Source organism: Ceratina calcarata, unplaced genomic scaffold (genome assembly GCF_001652005.2).
Source record: "Ceratina calcarata isolate Rehan_Ccalc_2016 unplaced genomic scaffold, ASM165200v1 scaffold525.2, whole genome shotgun sequence".
Taxonomy (NCBI): domain Eukaryota; kingdom Metazoa; phylum Arthropoda; class Insecta; order Hymenoptera; family Apidae; genus Ceratina; species Ceratina calcarata.
In genome coordinates, this window is record NW_017176396.1 from 1,367,796 (window position 1) to 1,385,544 (window position 17,749).

At 44.7% G+C, this 17,749-nt stretch overlaps 1 protein-coding gene across 1 annotated transcript in view; it reads right to left on the reverse strand.

Moving 5' to 3' along the window:
• LOC108628434 (homeobox protein caupolican) overlaps positions 1-9,378 on the reverse strand; it is a 40,230-nt gene extending 30,852 nt beyond the window's left edge. The window contains exons 1-2 of the mRNA XM_018030341.2: positions 9,297-9,378; positions 4,816-5,211 (exon numbers count right to left, since the gene is read on the reverse strand). Of these exons, the coding sequence (XP_017885830.2) occupies positions 4,816-5,211; positions 9,297-9,338 (438 nt within the window). The 5' untranslated portion in view covers positions 9,339-9,378. The remainder of the gene's footprint in view (positions 1-4,815; positions 5,212-9,296) is intronic.
• Between the last annotated feature and the right edge of the window lie 8,371 nt (positions 9,379-17,749).

Consider the following 17,749-nt stretch of genomic DNA (forward strand, 5'->3'; position numbering starts at 1 on the left):
GTGCATAAACGTTTGGGATTGACTGTATAGCCAATACATCCTTAAGCCAATTTTTTTACAGTTTAGAGAAACGGGCAGGAAAAAGAAGATTAACGCTGTAGAAAGGGTAGCCTTGAATCGAAAAAGCTGCATTAAGATGCAGTAAGCATCACCAAGTTTGAGACAATTTCCATAGATTAAATGCATTTAGCCATTGCTGGGAGAATACGTGCATAAGTTTATTGTATCGCATGCAAGCCACACGTACATATCTGCCAATTATAAGAGCGTAAACGGTTCGCGATTAAGAGTGCTTTACGTGTGTTACGTTTATCAATGAGCCGTAAAGTAACGCATTTCGCGGTATCACTGGATCGGAATGCACCCAACAGCATTTTCCGTCCAACCCATGAGCGAGACATGCGACCGATCGAACGGATTCGAATGGACGCGACCCGTTTCTCCTCTCCGCTCTATTGGAATCATTGCACGGGACCGAGCTGCGATTTCGAAACGAGCTACAATGGATTTGCATGTCCTCGCGAGTAATCACAGATAAATTATGCTAATTCGATTCTATTCCACTAAAAAATGTACCGCGCTTATACGAAGAATAGTTGTAAAAACCTGATTCCGTCCACGAATCTTGCTTTCAAGGTACTGCTACGAACTGAAGTATTTCATTAAGTCTGGCTAATTGAGGAAAAAGTAGTATTTACTTTATTGCAGTCGAATAATTGAATTTTCCTCACCACTAATCAACAACGTTTATCTGTTTCTCCGGACGTGGCATTAAAGTCACCGACGCACGCGTATATTTAATGAACCGAGCGGGAAGAACAACTGTAACCGAGCCAAACTCAGCGGAACCAGTATCGCGTCAATTCCATAAGTAGGCGTGTTGCAGCGTCACATCTACTTCCCGTTTTCTCCCTCACTTCCTCTTTCCGTAAACTGTCTCGAGTCGCTCGAGTCGAGAACGTCGGAACGCAATTTTTCAGCTGTTCGATATTCGACCAACGCACACGTAAACGCGACGTGGCGACGTATGAATGAACGGCACTGCGCGAAAACGGTGACATAATCGGCGTGCCGCGTGTCACGAAATATCTCGGGAACAATTAACATCGGCGTTGAAAACGCGAATGAACTCGACCTGCCGCGGCGAAATGAACTGTGAAATAGAAATCACGCCTGGCGCGGCGCAAATCTGCATTCCCCGCGAGCCACGTTTCGTCGATAAAACGGTCATTTAAATTAATTTGTCGGCCCGATACGGCGGACATTCATAATATCGGTCGTTTCGTCGTGAAAGCGACCAGATCGTTAAGCTCGACTAATATGTGTACACATGTCTGTAGGAAAAAATTGAAAACGAATGCGTAACGACCGAATGGAAATTAAACGTGTAATAAAGAATTATGAAGTGTATCGGTCATACGAAAACTGGTTTATCAATTGAAATGTATGTATATTGTTCGTACGTTAATAAACAATTTCATGACAATTTCAAGACAGGTATTTATTTCGCGATAATTGATTCTCGTATCTACAACTTGTAATCTTTCTTCTATTACAAATCTTATAGATCATTGACCAATACTTTCGTCGTGAGAATGAAATCGTGACGCAGCACTGTTCTCCAAGAACCAGATGCCGGATTCAATAACGCGGATTGCAACTCAAACGAAGATAAGCATACATAGTGGAACGATAATATCATTAGTTATCAGTTCGGTTTGGAGTTTGAACTGATTGTGCGGCGAAGATCAAAAAGATCGTCGCGATGGTGTAGATAAATGTTAAAAAAAAAATCAATGCTCCGTAGTTAGAATTATCGTTATCAACCGTGGGTGACGTTGCGACAGTATGTGACTATTCAGGAGAGGTGATCGATACGCGTGGCATGGAAACTGACGAAAAGGAAATATAAACGCCGCGACGGATGGGGCGTTTCGTAACGGCTCCAATTATCTGCGATTCCATCTGTTTCGTTCATTTGTCGGTGGTAGAATGTAGCCGTGTAAATTTGCCCAATGGAAATTGGCCATGCGTTATCAGGAATACACGCGCCGCTGATTGGCTCGAGATTTCGAGCTCGCGCACAAGGGTTCGAATTTCGTTGCGGACTCCGATAAAACATGATCGGGGCAATGACTCGTTCGATGTAAATTTCGACTTCACCTTTTCCTACTTATAATTCAGCTGCCCCGTTAATTAAATCGAGACAGTTGGAATAAAAAAGCGGGTAAGTCTTCTCACAAAAATAGTTACTTTCAGTCGATAAATTTCCGGTGACGACGTTGGAATACGAGCAGGCGAGAGTCCTGATTCGATTTTGATTGCGCTTCTGCCGAGATCCAAGCGTTGAACGTAGTAGAACGACGAGTCACTCTAAGCATATTGTAGCATGGAAAGGAATAAAATCTCTGGCACAATGGGTGCATGATTGATCGTTCCACGATCTCGTCCAAAACGACCAATTAGTACGATTATGCCGAAAAATTAAAATTTAATTATTCGCGTTTCCTCTCTCCGCTTCAGGGACCTACCACTCCTATGTATATGTATATACCGAAAATCGAATAATAAGCTGCTGCTCCATCATCCGCTTTGGAGCAATGTTCAATCTAATTACCGCGAATTCGTTCCGCGAGAAACAAAAGTGAACACGTGCAGGTACGAAGGTGTGCGTGCACGTTTCGCTACAGGAAACGCGTGTTCCATACAACAACAAAAAAAAAACTTGGCCGACACGATATTAGCCTGCAGTTTGATATCGGCAAGTCGGATTGACCTTTCACTCCGGCGAGGGATTAACGCGAAGTTATCGTCCGGTTCGCGAGCTGGTAAAAACGGGAGGAGAGGTTGGAGAATTTAATTATGCACTCTCTCGAACTTAGGGAGTTTGCAACATCTGGCAAAACGCGTTTTCTACGGTAGGTGCTAACCTTTTTATCGTTCCTCTCTACCTCGCTCGAGGTCCGTCCACGCTCGAGTGCAGATATAAATTGGCCGAATACGCGCCACGACTCGCCGATACGATCGTGCGTCTATTTCCACGCGTCTACGTCAACCGTGACTTTTATCAATTCATCACCGATGTACCTGTGATCACACGCGAACGGGTTCCCCCGTTCGCTTCTATGCGTGATCTCGTTCTGACGGCCGATCAGCTGATTTCCGTCACGACTTAAAAAACACTTCAGCCGTACACGTAATGCGGTCTGATAATTCTATTAGAATATGCCTACTCCAGCGAACTACGAAACTGGGATTCCCTGAAAGAGTGCTCTCAAGGAGAAATACTCAAATAAGATCATTCATCGAACCTTCTCTCAAATCAATGTGTTCGATAGCTTCGCTTTCTACTGTGATTCAAAATATGTTGCTATGCGAGAGAGAAAGAAAAAGGGTCAACCGAGGCTTATTCTTAGCTAAGGTTTTTCCGCTCGATGAAAACGGCGTCCTCGCGCGTGTAACGCGTGTTCCACACCATGCCTGTACGGAACGCGAGTCGAGATTCGGCCCTGAAATATAACTGCGAATCCATCACCGAGGTTACTCGTTAGAGGACGACGCGAGACGACGCCAACGCGTCTTCCCCGAACTGAAACTTAAACGAGATTATCGCTACGGTTCTCGACAGTCGCGTAGCACGTGAATAATTCGTCGCAGCCGGCGAACGTGGGCGGTTGGAGAGACGCGATCAGCCAGACGTACGAATTTCTCAGCAGCTTCTATCCCTGGGAAACGGAGAGGCGACGAGGGAGTTCTCTCTCTTCCGGCTCCCAACCGGGATTCCAAGCTAATTCGCGGCAAGACCGCGCGCTAATCCGTCTCGAGTTCGGTCGACGGGAGTAATAATCGTCCGGCACGCTTTGCACGACGTGTCTCGATCAATCCGTACGTTCGGAGCGCGAGCGCGTATTTCACGCGTGCGAAACGCTACAAAGCGAACTGCAGGGACAGCTCCCGTCTCTACGTCGAAACGACGGCTAATAAACCGTTTAATGATCATGCTTATAAATACGTGCTCGTAAGTCTTCCGATTAGTTGCGAGGGTGCACGATTCGCGTAATATATCGTCTGTTCCGTTCGAGCTTGGAATGCGAACGGAATATTGAATTTTGTAACTACGCGATATTCGGGCTGTTTTGTAAGTAAAAATAGCTTCGGTATCTACTGGGCGGAGAAAAAAGATATTACATAACAATTCATGAATTCCACCCCCATTTACTATAAATATTCCTGTATGTTAGAGGGTCATGATTGTCGATGAATAATTCAACCAACATTGCGCAAAAGTCGATAATTGTTTTCCAACAAGTAACTTACATGCTTCTATGCACGAAAATACGAGAAACTGCTCTAACACTAAACTACCATATATAGAATATTTTTAATTACTATTTCCAAATTTTTTTCAAAAGTTCCACAACTTTTTTAACACGTTCCGTGCCAAGCCATTTTTGCCTGACTTGTCGTTCAGGCCATTTGATATTTTGATTAAAGATGCACCATTAAATGTAATTATTAATTATTGTATATATAACAATTAAATAAACTTATGTGTTTTGTTCTTTACTGCATCTTGTATAATGCTTCATTTTTTAGGTAGAAATATAGTTTACAGAATTATATTTGTAATAAAATATATGTTTTCAGCGCATTAAATAAATATGACTGCGTGTACCACCGGTGGTACACGTGGCCTGACGATCAAGTTTACCGTGTACCACCGGTGGTACACGTGGCACGGAACGTGTTAATGATACATAACTGGAGCAAGATCTTAGAACAGTTTCTTTACGAAATGTAGGGGAATATACTCACCAATGGGGGGTAGAATGCGGAGCTGTCCATTCCGATGCTAGGGTAGGGCCCCTGGTCGGTGGTGGAGGGTGTCGGCGTCGGATAAGATGAGTAGGAAGTCGCGGTGGGAGCTAGCCTCGGATATGCACCTAACGCGAGCCTAGCTGCGCTATCGTACTGACAACTGCAGACCGTTTGCCCAGTGACGGGGTCCGTCATCATGGGTCTGCCGTTCTCGCAGCAACCTGGCCCCGTGGTGCCGGCCACGGGAGTGCTCGCTCCTCCGGACGCGGCCGCCCCTGCGGCGCCGGTCGTCGTCGCCGTCGACGACGGCGACAGAGCGCCGGGGCTGAGCGCACCGCCCGACGACATCGCCGGCGACGTCGCCGTCGTTGGCTGTCCACCGCTCACCAGTAGCTGAAAGCAATGATTAAACTACCATTTAATTTTTTAGTATTTCTTTCAACGTATCAATTTCAATCACATTAGAATTAAAATCTCGATACGCATTTTATTTCCCTGATTAAAAAATAATTCGTACTTCGCCGTGAGATCGTAAGTAAGGAAAACGTGGGCGAATCGTAAAATATTCTGGACTCAACCAGTGAGTATTTTATTTAGTGACAGTTCGGAATTTACGAGCTCGAATTTAAATGAGGAACCTGCTTTCCTTTCAATTTAGACAAGTGAAAACGCGATAAGGTAAATGTACAAAACATGCATTTTAGCGTGCAGAAGTATGCTGAATGTTGTATTATCAGTTAACAGCGATATAGCCATGTAAATTGCACGGGTTCGAGTAATTTAATTCGGCAATGTACAAAATGTCCCGGACAGAATAATAAAAGAAAATAATAGCTTTTTTCACAATCTTGTTGCAACGACGACTAAACAAATTTCTTTCAGTTACGTTCATTATTCGTCTCGCATAAATAAAATTCATTTGCATAAACATTCGCGATTGCAGATGCAGAGGAGAATTCCAGAAATTTGTTCTATCACTGTTTTCATCGCTATTTCTTCCAAAGACGTACGGGTATCGGAATTTTATAACGTACGTAGAGAATAATGTTATGCGTAAAAGTCGCATTACTTCATGGCATGGTTCTTACTGGGTAAGATCCATATCCGCGATAAACGTATGCAGGTAACATTGCGTAAGAATATGCAGGTAAAATTGCGATCTTTACCTCATAAATACGTAATGAAACGAGGTAAACGAAACGGGGGTACGGGAACAATTACTACGGACGAAGATTTCGATCTCCTCTCTGCATTTCTTTCCGAGCGAGATTCCAAAGTTCTGTTTCGTACAAATCACGATCGGACGAGCAAACATTGTTTAACACGTCAATCGTTTCGAGGAACAACAGGTCGACGACGAATTTGACAAAATCGTAGATAAGATTTTATCGACGAGACGTTGAGTGCCGGTGAAACACCAAGCAATAAGATAATCGGGTAGATAGGAAATTTTAATTGAATTAACATCGAGAAAGGCGAATTTCGAAACGCACTATCAGATACGATCCGACGAAATATAAAGATAATCGCGCTCGAGTGTAGGAATTTGATCGTAAAGCTGTACGTAAACACATTATACACTAATAGTCAATAACGCAGTGAGTGTGTACCTACTGTGTAAAATTTAATTCGCGTTTTCCGCGACGTTTTTTCCGTGACTGAAGTTTTCGTGATTCGTACGTTACTCTCCTTGCCTCGTTCCCATCGACAACGCTTACTTAACGTACGATATAAGCAGATATCCGCGGCCCACTACCATTGCACGTAAGTGCATCGAGGCGTGCATGCAAAAGCGCACGAATAAAGCGAACCGTACGAAGAAATAAATTACAGAGAGTTCAAAAAAATGAGGAGTGAAAAAATAATTCTAGTGCCAAAGGGCTAATGGCGATAATAACGATAATTTCGAAAGCAGGTGATACCGCGCTTATCGCCGCGGATCCGATTATAAATGCCTGCTCGATAACTCGATAGCAATTTCGTGTTACTTTAATGGACGATAATCGCGGATGGGCCGAGAATCGTCGGTATCTCTCTCTCCCTCTCGTTATTAAAACAACAGATGACATTCGACAATTAAACTGCTTGAAAGGATCGTAAACCGCGGTGCATCGCGAGTAGAAAAAAGGATCGAAAAGAGTCACGATTCGCTATAAAAATCGACCGAGAGGGGGGCACTTTCGTGGCTGAAATTATACGTTCAGGGATCCCAAATAACGATAATTGTCACGTAATTTTGTATAATGATTCGAGCGCAATCGATACGAAATCAAGATTGCTCGGTTCTTTGGAATGAATGGAACAGATTTCTTAAAGTCGCGAAAGCTTATTGACAAACGATAAAAAAAGCACACAAGAGGAAATATTGTAGGTATTTAAGTAAATGCATCTTTTGTCGACCACGTATTTTACCAAAAAGTATCCAACGTTTACCTGATATTGCCGCGTACTAACGATAGGAAATATCTTGTCGCGTTTGATGTTCTACGACCCGTAATTGGTGTACAAACCGGACGAAAAGTGACCTGTACGTTACACGTGTAACAAAGGATTATACATATTATGTCGCCGCACGATATCTATCGGTTAGGTAAAAATGTAAATAAATGCAAACGCGATACGCCGTTGAGTGGCACTTTGTTAACGTTTATGACGTGTTTCGCATGTGCATATTATATACATTAATTGAATACATATTCCAGACGAGAAAAGCAATAACATGATCGATTCGCCTACTTCGTTTGATCCAATAAAACCGGCGATTAATGCCGTTCCCGTGTATGTATACGATCGAACAAGCGCTCGTAATTTACATTAAATCCAGGATCTAAACGAGTCCGAGATCGGTATCACGCAAGCAAAACGACCTAAGCGCTGCGGTATCTGATTAATTAAACCTAATAATAATTTCGACGATCTATCCAAATAACAGGCGAACGGGAAATGTCTCCTTGTTCGCGATAGATATCCTGCCGACCTGTTGCACGCGCGGACGAAAGAAACACGTGCATTACATGTGCACGCGCGTAAACAAATTCAGCATTCAAGTGAATTTTCAACGTCGGACACGGAGATAATAAATAGCTGCGTCGATAGGTCTTAATTACGGATCGCGGGAACAACCGCTTTACATAACTTCGTCCCTGTGTTAATAACTCCTTTCATTGCCTCCTCGTGAAGCATGCTTAGTTTTTGCGTGGCACCTAAGTGTATCCTTGCGAATGTCATCGCGTCCACGGTATCAATGCACACAAATCATGCAATCCCCTAGACGGTACGTGCGGTTAGATAATCGGCAACCAATGAAAACAACAGTTTACGAATTATCTACCCGAACAACAGCTAAATAATGTATACTGCGAAATTGCCTCCAAAAGATAACTGTCCTTTAAAACCGTATACATATATTTTACAAACAATGAAAGCGAACAGATAAAGATAAATCCCCTGTTATTCGTACACCGGGTAGATTCTAAAAACACTCGTCTTCCATATATTATTCACCCTCGAGAATAGAGCGCTTCATGCGAGAGCCGCGGTGGCGCGATTCCGCGATTAATCGTTTCCCAAAGGCAGCGTCTGCTACTGTGTGGGCCTCTCTTCCACTCGCAGAGAGCGGCCGCGAGGGAAAGGGTTGCGTACGTACATATATCGCGCAGAGGCTTCTCCGCGGTAAATTAGCTCGCGGTAAATGAGGATGAAATGAATCCTGGTAATTAATACGGCAGGGGCGCGGAGTTATTTCGAGAGAACGAGCGTTCCGGAGAAGCGAAAGGGCGGAAAAGGAGGAACAGCGAGAGGGGGGATCCGTAGTATCGTCCCGATGATAAAAGGGATTCTCCGTCTCGTACGTGTATTCCGGTTCCTCGGAAAACAAGGAAGAGACGAGCGTGCAGTTGAAAAACGGCTCGCTCACGTAAAAGCACCTTTCTATTCGTAGAGTGGGTGTCGAAATCGAGACGTGGGCCGTGAGACGCCCACGGGAAACGTGACAAATAGAATCAACGAAAACATTATTTTCACGCGCACGATTTTCCGCTTTGTTTTCACTGCGCGACGCACCGTCCGAGAGCGAGCGAACGGAGGGAGAGAAAATTAGGTAGGCAAGAAGAATATACGTACGTCGGACGAGGGAGGAAGAACCCGTCGGCACCGTTTTTTATAAACGCCGTCCAATATCTCTCGCCGCGTGGACGTGTTTACGAAAAACGGGATTCCACGTCGCGCTAAATAGTCGTAAGATATTTCGACGCCTCGCGTGGACGGCGGCTACAAATTTCGCTCGATAATTTATCGTCGACGATACTTAAATAGCGTCCCGCCGTGAAATTGGACGATCCGCCCCGAGATCGTCGCTTTCGGCCTGCGGATTCACCGCCATTTGTATGCGAGTTTTAATTTATTTTGATCAACAACCACGTAACTTTCGCGGAGGGAACAGGCCGTCGCGAACAGCGAGAGCGAGAGGAGAATCTCACCTCGGTCTCGACGAGGAGAATGGAAGGAAAGAGACGAACCATGGCCAGCCTCAATGGACACGTGAGTTCTGCCTATATCGTGTCACCGTGACCGAATCTTTAATTAAACCAACACACGTTCCGAGTAATCGTTTAACAGTGACCGGTGTCTCTCTATTTCCACGGGCGAGAACGGTCCCTGCTCTCGCCTCGTCGTATCCGAGGCTCGTTCGCGCTTTCGGAGCGAAGCTGGCGCAAAAATAGACGAGAAAAAAGGAGACACCCGGACAGACGACGGTCGGCCCGGGCCTCGGAAGGGAACGAGGTAAACCGAACTTTCGTGAACAAAGAACCGTGACGGAGGAGGAAGAGGAGCGGATGGAACACACCTCGAGGCTGCAACACATGCGTTCCAGCGTGCGTCCGTGTCCCCGTGCACGCATCCTGTTCTAACACTCGCCTCCACGCGTCTCTTTCTCTCCTTCACCTGTCCCCGCTTTTCTTCCCTCCTCATTTCACCCTCGACCGCTCCTTCTCTCTCGCCATCTCGCTCTTCCCACCGATTCCTCTCTCACGAGACGTTCCGGCTCCTCCAACGCGTCTGGAGCCATTCACGCCCTGCTGGGTTTCCCATCGGAACCTTTTAAAAGCCTGGTTTCACCCCCGCGGCAGCAACCACCGCACCGCCGCGAAAACCCTACAGGAATCCTGGAACAGTCCTGATACGTCCCTATTTTTCCTCTACCATTCCTACCGCCTTCTAACCGCGCCACCTTCGAGCCACTCTCCGCTCGTCGAACGGGACTCGGTGACGCTCGCAAATCAACCCCAACGAAGGGTGGAACGAATTCGCGACGGACACGAGGCTTCGCCGGTCGTATCGAGCTTTCACCATCCATCGATTGATTGAGAAATAAAATTCAGAGGAGAGAGAAACGGCCGATTACGGCTGGCAACGTGATTACAGTATACGCTTTTAATTGGAGTCGATTCTGGTACGGATACAGGTATTATGTAGCAGCGCGAGCTGGAGATGGTTCGTGGAAAACGGTTAAATACGGTTTATCGATGATCCGATGTGCGTGGAAGTAGCGGTGCGTGACGCAGGTGTAAAGAGAACGGGTAGCCGCTTCTTTCGACGTCCGATGATGAGGAATAATTTACCGGTACGAACGTGTAATTTCCGAGTAAGTGCTCCCCATACCCGGTGGCCGCGAATTTACAACGTACCCGACGATACCGTGTTCGATACGGCGGATAAGCCTACGCGATTGGAAGTCCGAGCTCGATGATCGATCGATGATCCACGTTTCATTAACTAACGATTGTTTCATGAGAGAAAACATCGCTAATTTTACGAGGCTATAACGAGTCCGCGTTAAGTTTAACCACGGACCCGACCCACCGGAAGTAAATGCCTACGTAGTGCATTATTTAAATCATAATTTCGTACGACGAATTATCGGGGCGATCGATCAGGGCGATAACTCATTGCGGAAGCCTTGTTTCAATATCGCGGGGGTGGGGACCGATGAAAGAAACTCGGCCGGCTCCTTCGAACTTTCTCCCAACAATCGAAGTAACGGTAATAGTTTCCAAGAATTTCGTTCGCGTTGACACTTGCTGTGCATATGTACAGTGGCCAAACCTACGTCCGGGCGCGTTGAGCTTGTAACTCCCTTTATCGACGTTTCGTGTCACGAGACGTGAGAAATCCGCGTTACTACAATTGGAACCGAGGCAAGCCTAATCGTAGACAGTGTCCATTGCGGACAGGATTTACAGGTGCAGAAGCATTACACATGTTCAACCTGCGTTAAATCATAGCCAGAGAAACTTGACAATTTGTCGCTTGAAATAAGACAGTCAATAAATAATCTGCAGATTTAGTTTTCATATACAATGTTAAGTCACAAATATCTGAGAAAACGAAATTTTGAATGCTATCCAAAGTTAGGATAGAACATGATAGAAGCTCAATACGCGCAGAAAATTTGCATGGGAAAAAGATGGCGGAGCCGAAGATACGAATGGACAAGAGCCTCCCCTTCCGTCTCGGACCTCTTCCTATGTCGAGCGGATCCTTCCACCATATGTCTTTTTCTCGTCGCTGAAATCTCGAGTACACAGGGAACGATGGAGTCCTCTTCGACCCTCCCCCTTCTTCCCCACGTCACACGAGATCCTGTACGACAACAGCATTTACAGTCTCCCTTCTTTTTCGCGACAAATCAACTGTTACCGTCGCTTTTTTCCCTTCTCCTTATTTTCTGCACCGAAACACCGAATCGAACGCAGTGACGCGATCGCAATTTGTCTCTACTTGTCGCGGATAGGAGTTAATCGGATTTCGAGCACCGTTATCTGCCGTCTCCGCACGCGTCCCATAGAATATTGTTTTTATCTTAAATTGCTCGTTTACTCGATAAGCATACGAGTTCCAAACAAGTTTCACGCTTCTCTGTATCTCGCAACTTATTATGTATTGCCGTTTAGAATCTATTGAGTACTCGCAGTCGAAACAACAATTTACTATATAGTAACATATCTCTTCTTTGTTCTTCACTCAGAGAAAGTGGAACAGATCGGATTTTTATACGACGTCTAACGAGCAGGTATGCATAAACAAAGTTGCAATAATGAAAACGTGTAGAGAGAGCTGAAGAGCCTGTGAGATTTGAAAGTGTAGATGCACGTACGTGGGACCGTGATTTTTCCGTGCGTGTCCCATGAGTAACGAGACGTCAGTGAAATATCGCATAGTAATGACGGCAACAATTTAACGTTAATTACCATCCGTGGGCTAAAGGGCGCCACGGAATGCCAGGGAGCGGTTTCGTGCGAGCTGTTGGCTTTAAAAATGTCTTGATGGGAAGGGATGCGGCTGCGTCGGGAACCGACGAGATCTATTTGAAGCCCTCTAAAGACTCGGTTAAAGTGGCTGTAACTCGACGTTAAGAAGGCGTGAACGTTAACCGTACGAGTGACGGGGCCCCCGGTTGGTATTTTTACGCGGCACGCCGAAACGCGTCCCGTATCTTCCAACTCGAATTTTTACGAGGCATACCGCGCCTCGTCGAAAAAGATCGTGCCCGAAAATCTTGCCTCGTTCGATTTTATTCGATTCACTGAAAGACAAACGAGACTCCCTTCCCCACGTTGCCGCTCTCTTTCTGAAATTCGTGCACATTTCTATCTTACGGAGAGATCAGGCCTTGGTGAGAAAACGTGATTTGATAATGGTAGAATAGTTTCACAAGAAATCACGATTTTAATGAAAGACTCGGTTTAGAACTCCGTGCAGTGCGTCGAGAAAAATGTGATCGTGGCGAATAGTCGGACGCGCGAAAATATAAAAATCGGACTGAATCGGCGAGAGCTCGCCCCGAATGAAATTCAATCTACGCGATATACATATCGATCGTTTTTCTCAGAAACGACATTCCTGTCGGATCGGAGCCCGTTGCTCGTCGTTTGCGGCGGGGACCGAGGCGGATGGAAGGTCCTCTCGAGAAATCGTGAAAAAGAGAAGCAACCCGGCCCGAATTCGCGCCAATACATCCCCGAGTCCCGGTTCCACAGTGTCCCGATGGGGACACGTGCATCTTTAAAGAGCGGCCAACCGGTTTCCGCAACAACGTGCGTGTAACCTCTGTGTACCGAGGAAGATGCTAGTGGTGGTGGTGTGCCCGGTAGGTAAGTACGTGCGAGAATCCGTGCCGTAATTGCCGATTCCGTCAATCATCGGGCAACCGGGCACAGCCTCATGCCTCATGCTACCACCGAATCTGCCGGATAAACACGGCCGGGTAATAACAAAGTATAACCGGATAACGACGGTATAATAACGCGAGTTAGCTGAGCGAACGAACCTCGAAATTCCGTGGCGTCGGTCATGCGATCTGCTCGGGTGCACGTAATACACGCGAAAGACGTACGTACGGTGTCCCGCGCGGGCATTATTGTAACCGATCGTACATACCACTTCGACAAAGTAATAATTTCGACGAGCAATAATCACGTAACCACCGAGAACTTCTGTGCGTGTAATTACGAGTAAGTCGCGTATCGAACGAATTTTTTCACGAACCGGGGTAGGTACGTACCACGTACGTGGGCATCGGCAACCGCGCGTTACACCGCGTTAAATAGGCCGCAATTAAATTTTTCAAGCTCAAATAAAGGGTGAGCGATCACTTCGGTCACCTCTCTGTTGCAACTGTACTAAAGCGTGGAACGCTTAAACAGCAGGTGCGCTGGTATCGAACGAAACTCGTGCGAGGAGATGCGCGAAAGCGTTTATAATCTCGTTCAACGCACGAACGAAAATTACACGCTGTAATGCATTGCGTGCGATAGAAAATTGCAAATTTTGCCCAGGGATAACATTAATTTAGGAAAAGGATTCTTAGCGAAACGGGAAATCCGTTTCTACTTTCCACGACGAAACCTCGTCGACGGTAGGAGAGAATAGCGGAAGAAAGAAGGAAAGTGAGACGTGTGTGGACGCAGAAAAGGGGAGACGCGAGGAGGACGTATAGGCTGCGATCTCGGAAACCGATATCAGGCTGATATCGAGCGCTCCCTTGTACGAGACTGTAATTATGTATACCGATGCACCCTCGTGTTTACTGCTATTACATTCCTAACTACTTCCTAGCTTCTAATCTATTGTTTACTAGGTGCGAGACATGATCGTATTCGATTTCATTATTCGCAATATAATACTCTGTTATATTTGATACAGATCTATACAGTTTTCTGTTGAATTTTTCATGTAACTTATCATTGTCACAATATAAATGAGTAACGATGATAAAAACTGGAATTTAGAAAAGACCAGCTTGCCTTGTCGAGATGTGAATAACTTAAAAACTTTGCATCATTTTTTTATCGATTGATGCTTCTTCATAAAAAAATATTATATTTATTTAGCGAAGAAATCGTTTCGACCATAGTTGATTATCGATTTCCAGGTCAAGAGCTCGTTGTAACATTCTCGGTCGGATGGTTTTTAATTAATATTAGACTCGTTAATAAGCAGCTCGGCTAAGAACAGTGTAGCGCAATAGGTTTGTTGCTAATTATTCGGCGAACAGAAAAAGTAATTACCATCGTCGTTACGCGGTCGCTTATAATCGAGGAACAGATGTTCCCGTGTATAAGTAGAAAGTCGAGTACCTGCCCGACGTGTTTTACCGCCACGCCGCTGACAAATAACGGAAGGATCGGGGATCGATGCGCGTTCCCCAGTGAACGTAACGAGCCAATTCCACGCTTCTCATTACGCGTTAACAAACGGATTCTTAAAACGCGTTTGCCTCGCGAACCTCGACCCTTTTTTTTTATCAACGTGAACAACTAATTATTATGGACGTCGAGTTCCCACATCCTGTACATAAATTCCTACATAGTGTTTAATAAAAAATACAAATGTTTGCGATTCGTTCGATCTCATTAACTTGTAATTGAAACACGTTAATTTGTAATTGAAATCGCGACATTATGCGCACTTTTCGTTTCATAACATATCGTTCAGGTACTTGTGTGAAACGAATAGATTAATTGTGCTTATTAATCAAGCCTGTTATCGTTTTCAGCTTCCTACAATTTTTTCAACCAAAAGCTATTAGTAACGTCGGTCACCATTCCATTTCGTAAGAAGTATTCTAATGCCATCGACGGTGAATTAATTAATTTTAGATGGGTAACCTGTAACCCGAGCCTGCAGGATGTAGCCAGCCTACATATGTATAAGTAATACTGCATACGTATATGCATACCGTATATACGAGACACAGTTTACCGGTGTAAATCCGGCATATCATTAACATCATATTATATAGTTAGATCGATGTTAACACCTTGCCCCTGTGCATCGCCTTTGCATCGGTTTGAAAAGAAGCCTTTGCCAGAAACTAGCTTTTCGCAGAGTCTGTTCATCCCGTCGCCGCTCCTTACGCGAATAAAATCTGTGAGCGTGCATTATTTTTTTATTAACGACCGTGACCGTCCGTCATAATTTTTCCGAGTCGAGGAAAGATAAATACGATATAAATTTATAAGATAATCGCATGTTTTAGCAGAATAATTGAAACGAGTTGTTAGAGGCTGTATCAGAGATCTGTTAAATTTCAGGCGTAAACTTGATTATACGGTCATCAGTTAAAAGGATCGTACGCGTTGCGCGGTGAGAATTTCATTAGGACGTAAAACGCTGAAAACGCTGGGAAAATTGTAGCGTGCACGGGGCTAAACGACCGCACGCCTCGCCGAGATTAATCGTCGCCGTTCAACGCAATTTTTTTTTCGTTTCATCTCGTTTTGCTTTCGTTTGAACGGCTAGATTCCAAGCGAGTGCCGTGAAAAACGTTCGCGAGAGAGGAGACCGGGACTTCATAAAACAGTACATAACTCGTCGGCTGAATTAACCGCTGTTATAAGGCGTTCCTCGATCGATTTTATCCCTTTCCCTAACGAAAGATTAAATGCTTTCAGCTTTTAACGCGCAATAACGCGAACCCTGAGGAACGAGACGGTACACGGCCAGAGACGTCGAGACGAGAAAAAGGAACAGGAGGATTCACTACTGGAAACTGTCGGTGGCAATAAATATATTAACTGCCTAATCTGTAATCGCGAATTTTACGATTCCGGCGGGTGTTACGCGACGCGACAACTGGCCACTATTATAAATTCACGTAAGTAGGCCATAAACTCCAATTATCGTTACCCGCGTTTTCCGTAGATGTGATCCACGTAAAATATTTATTATTCAGCACTGCGGGAATCAACGGACGCGATCGTAAACCATTCCCGAGGACCGTTCAACGTATATTTAAAATTTAGACACTCGAGTGGACGTTTCGATTATTTCTACCATAGCGCGAATAAATCTGACAATTTTTTCCTTTTTGCATTAGTATGGCACTGTAGCTAGGGTACATATGTGCTACGCGTTGAGATTCGTTGATCGAAAATAAGCAGATACATACATGTATATGATATATTCACGGGACACGCGCGGTTAGATGACCAATTATGACCTATCGCTGTTCTATTATTCGCGGCACGATCATCGACGTTCGAGAGCATCTATTAACGGCTTGGGCTATTCCCAAGCATCTGGGTACTAAATTTAATACGAATTTAACTAACAGAGAACAAATGAATCATACACAAGGAGACTAAAGAACGTGTAGAAAAACTACGAAAGGTGCAACGTAGTGAAGTTGACAATGTATCTAACAGGAATTAATAATGAGGTATTACAGGAATATTAAACGAACTTCTTATTTCGAATATTATGTAGAAACAAACGATATCTTGTTAATAATTTGTAAAAGCCATAAATCACAGTCGACGATTAGCTGGCGTTTATCCGGCGAGCTTACCTCGTCTCTGAATAGGTGTACAGGAATGCAATTAGTCAGGTGGTATAAAAATCAGCGGCTAATTGCCGATTTCCAAAGACTGGCTTAACGACTTAATCTCCTCGCCGGTGTAATATTAGCGATTTATACATAAATGTATGAAACGCGAGTCAATTGAAAGATTAGAGAAATCAATCTACCATTAACTCAGTAATGCGAGTCAGAAGTCATATCGAAACAGGAGTGACGGCGACGACGACGACGATTTCAATGCGGCCTTTAATGACGTCCGATGTCTCCGCGTTTGAAACGGCGCGGCGCTAAGGGAACAAAGGGGTCGCGTCCCCTTTATCATCGAGTTAATCAAAACGAGGGAAAGCCCGAGGTTTAACTGCGCGCTGCGTTTAAAAGGAACAATGCGAGACTCTCTCTCTTCGCTGCTCGGGCGGCGAACACCTTTTTTCGTGGTGCTACATGCGGGTATGTAACTAACTACGGAGCTGCAGCCCGTATTATCTATTACAGGCTGCACCTGCGCACGAGTTTTCGTTATTTCGTACGGCGTTCGTTCCTTTTTTTTCGGCAACCGGAAGACAGGTATCGCGCGCCTGCGCCCCTCTCCCGACCAACCCTTTTTCGGGGCGACCCGTCCTCCTCGCTTTCTGGTACGGGATCGTAAATCAAGATTCAATTTTAACGGCTTCGATTCCGACGAAATCGAGTAATGGATACATATGATAATTCTGGTTACTGTGGCAAAATTGAAATGAACCCATTGTTTCCAAACGCAGAAGCGTACCATGATTTGCTGAGAATAATGACAAATTTTTAAAGAAAATCCACTTGAAAGTCTATAATGTTTTTAATACCAAATGTATTATAAATTATCCAATTAACCAAAGCGATACATTAAAAAGTGAGAAATAGAGACATGAGCGTAATACGTAGATAACCACATAAAATATTTAATCTTTAGAATACGAGAAGTATGCAGAATCTAATCTATCTGTCATTCTACGGTCAGTATAAATTCCTACACAACAGGGATCGAATATATCTCATTATAAACACTATTGTCCTATACTAAGCAGATTAGTGCTT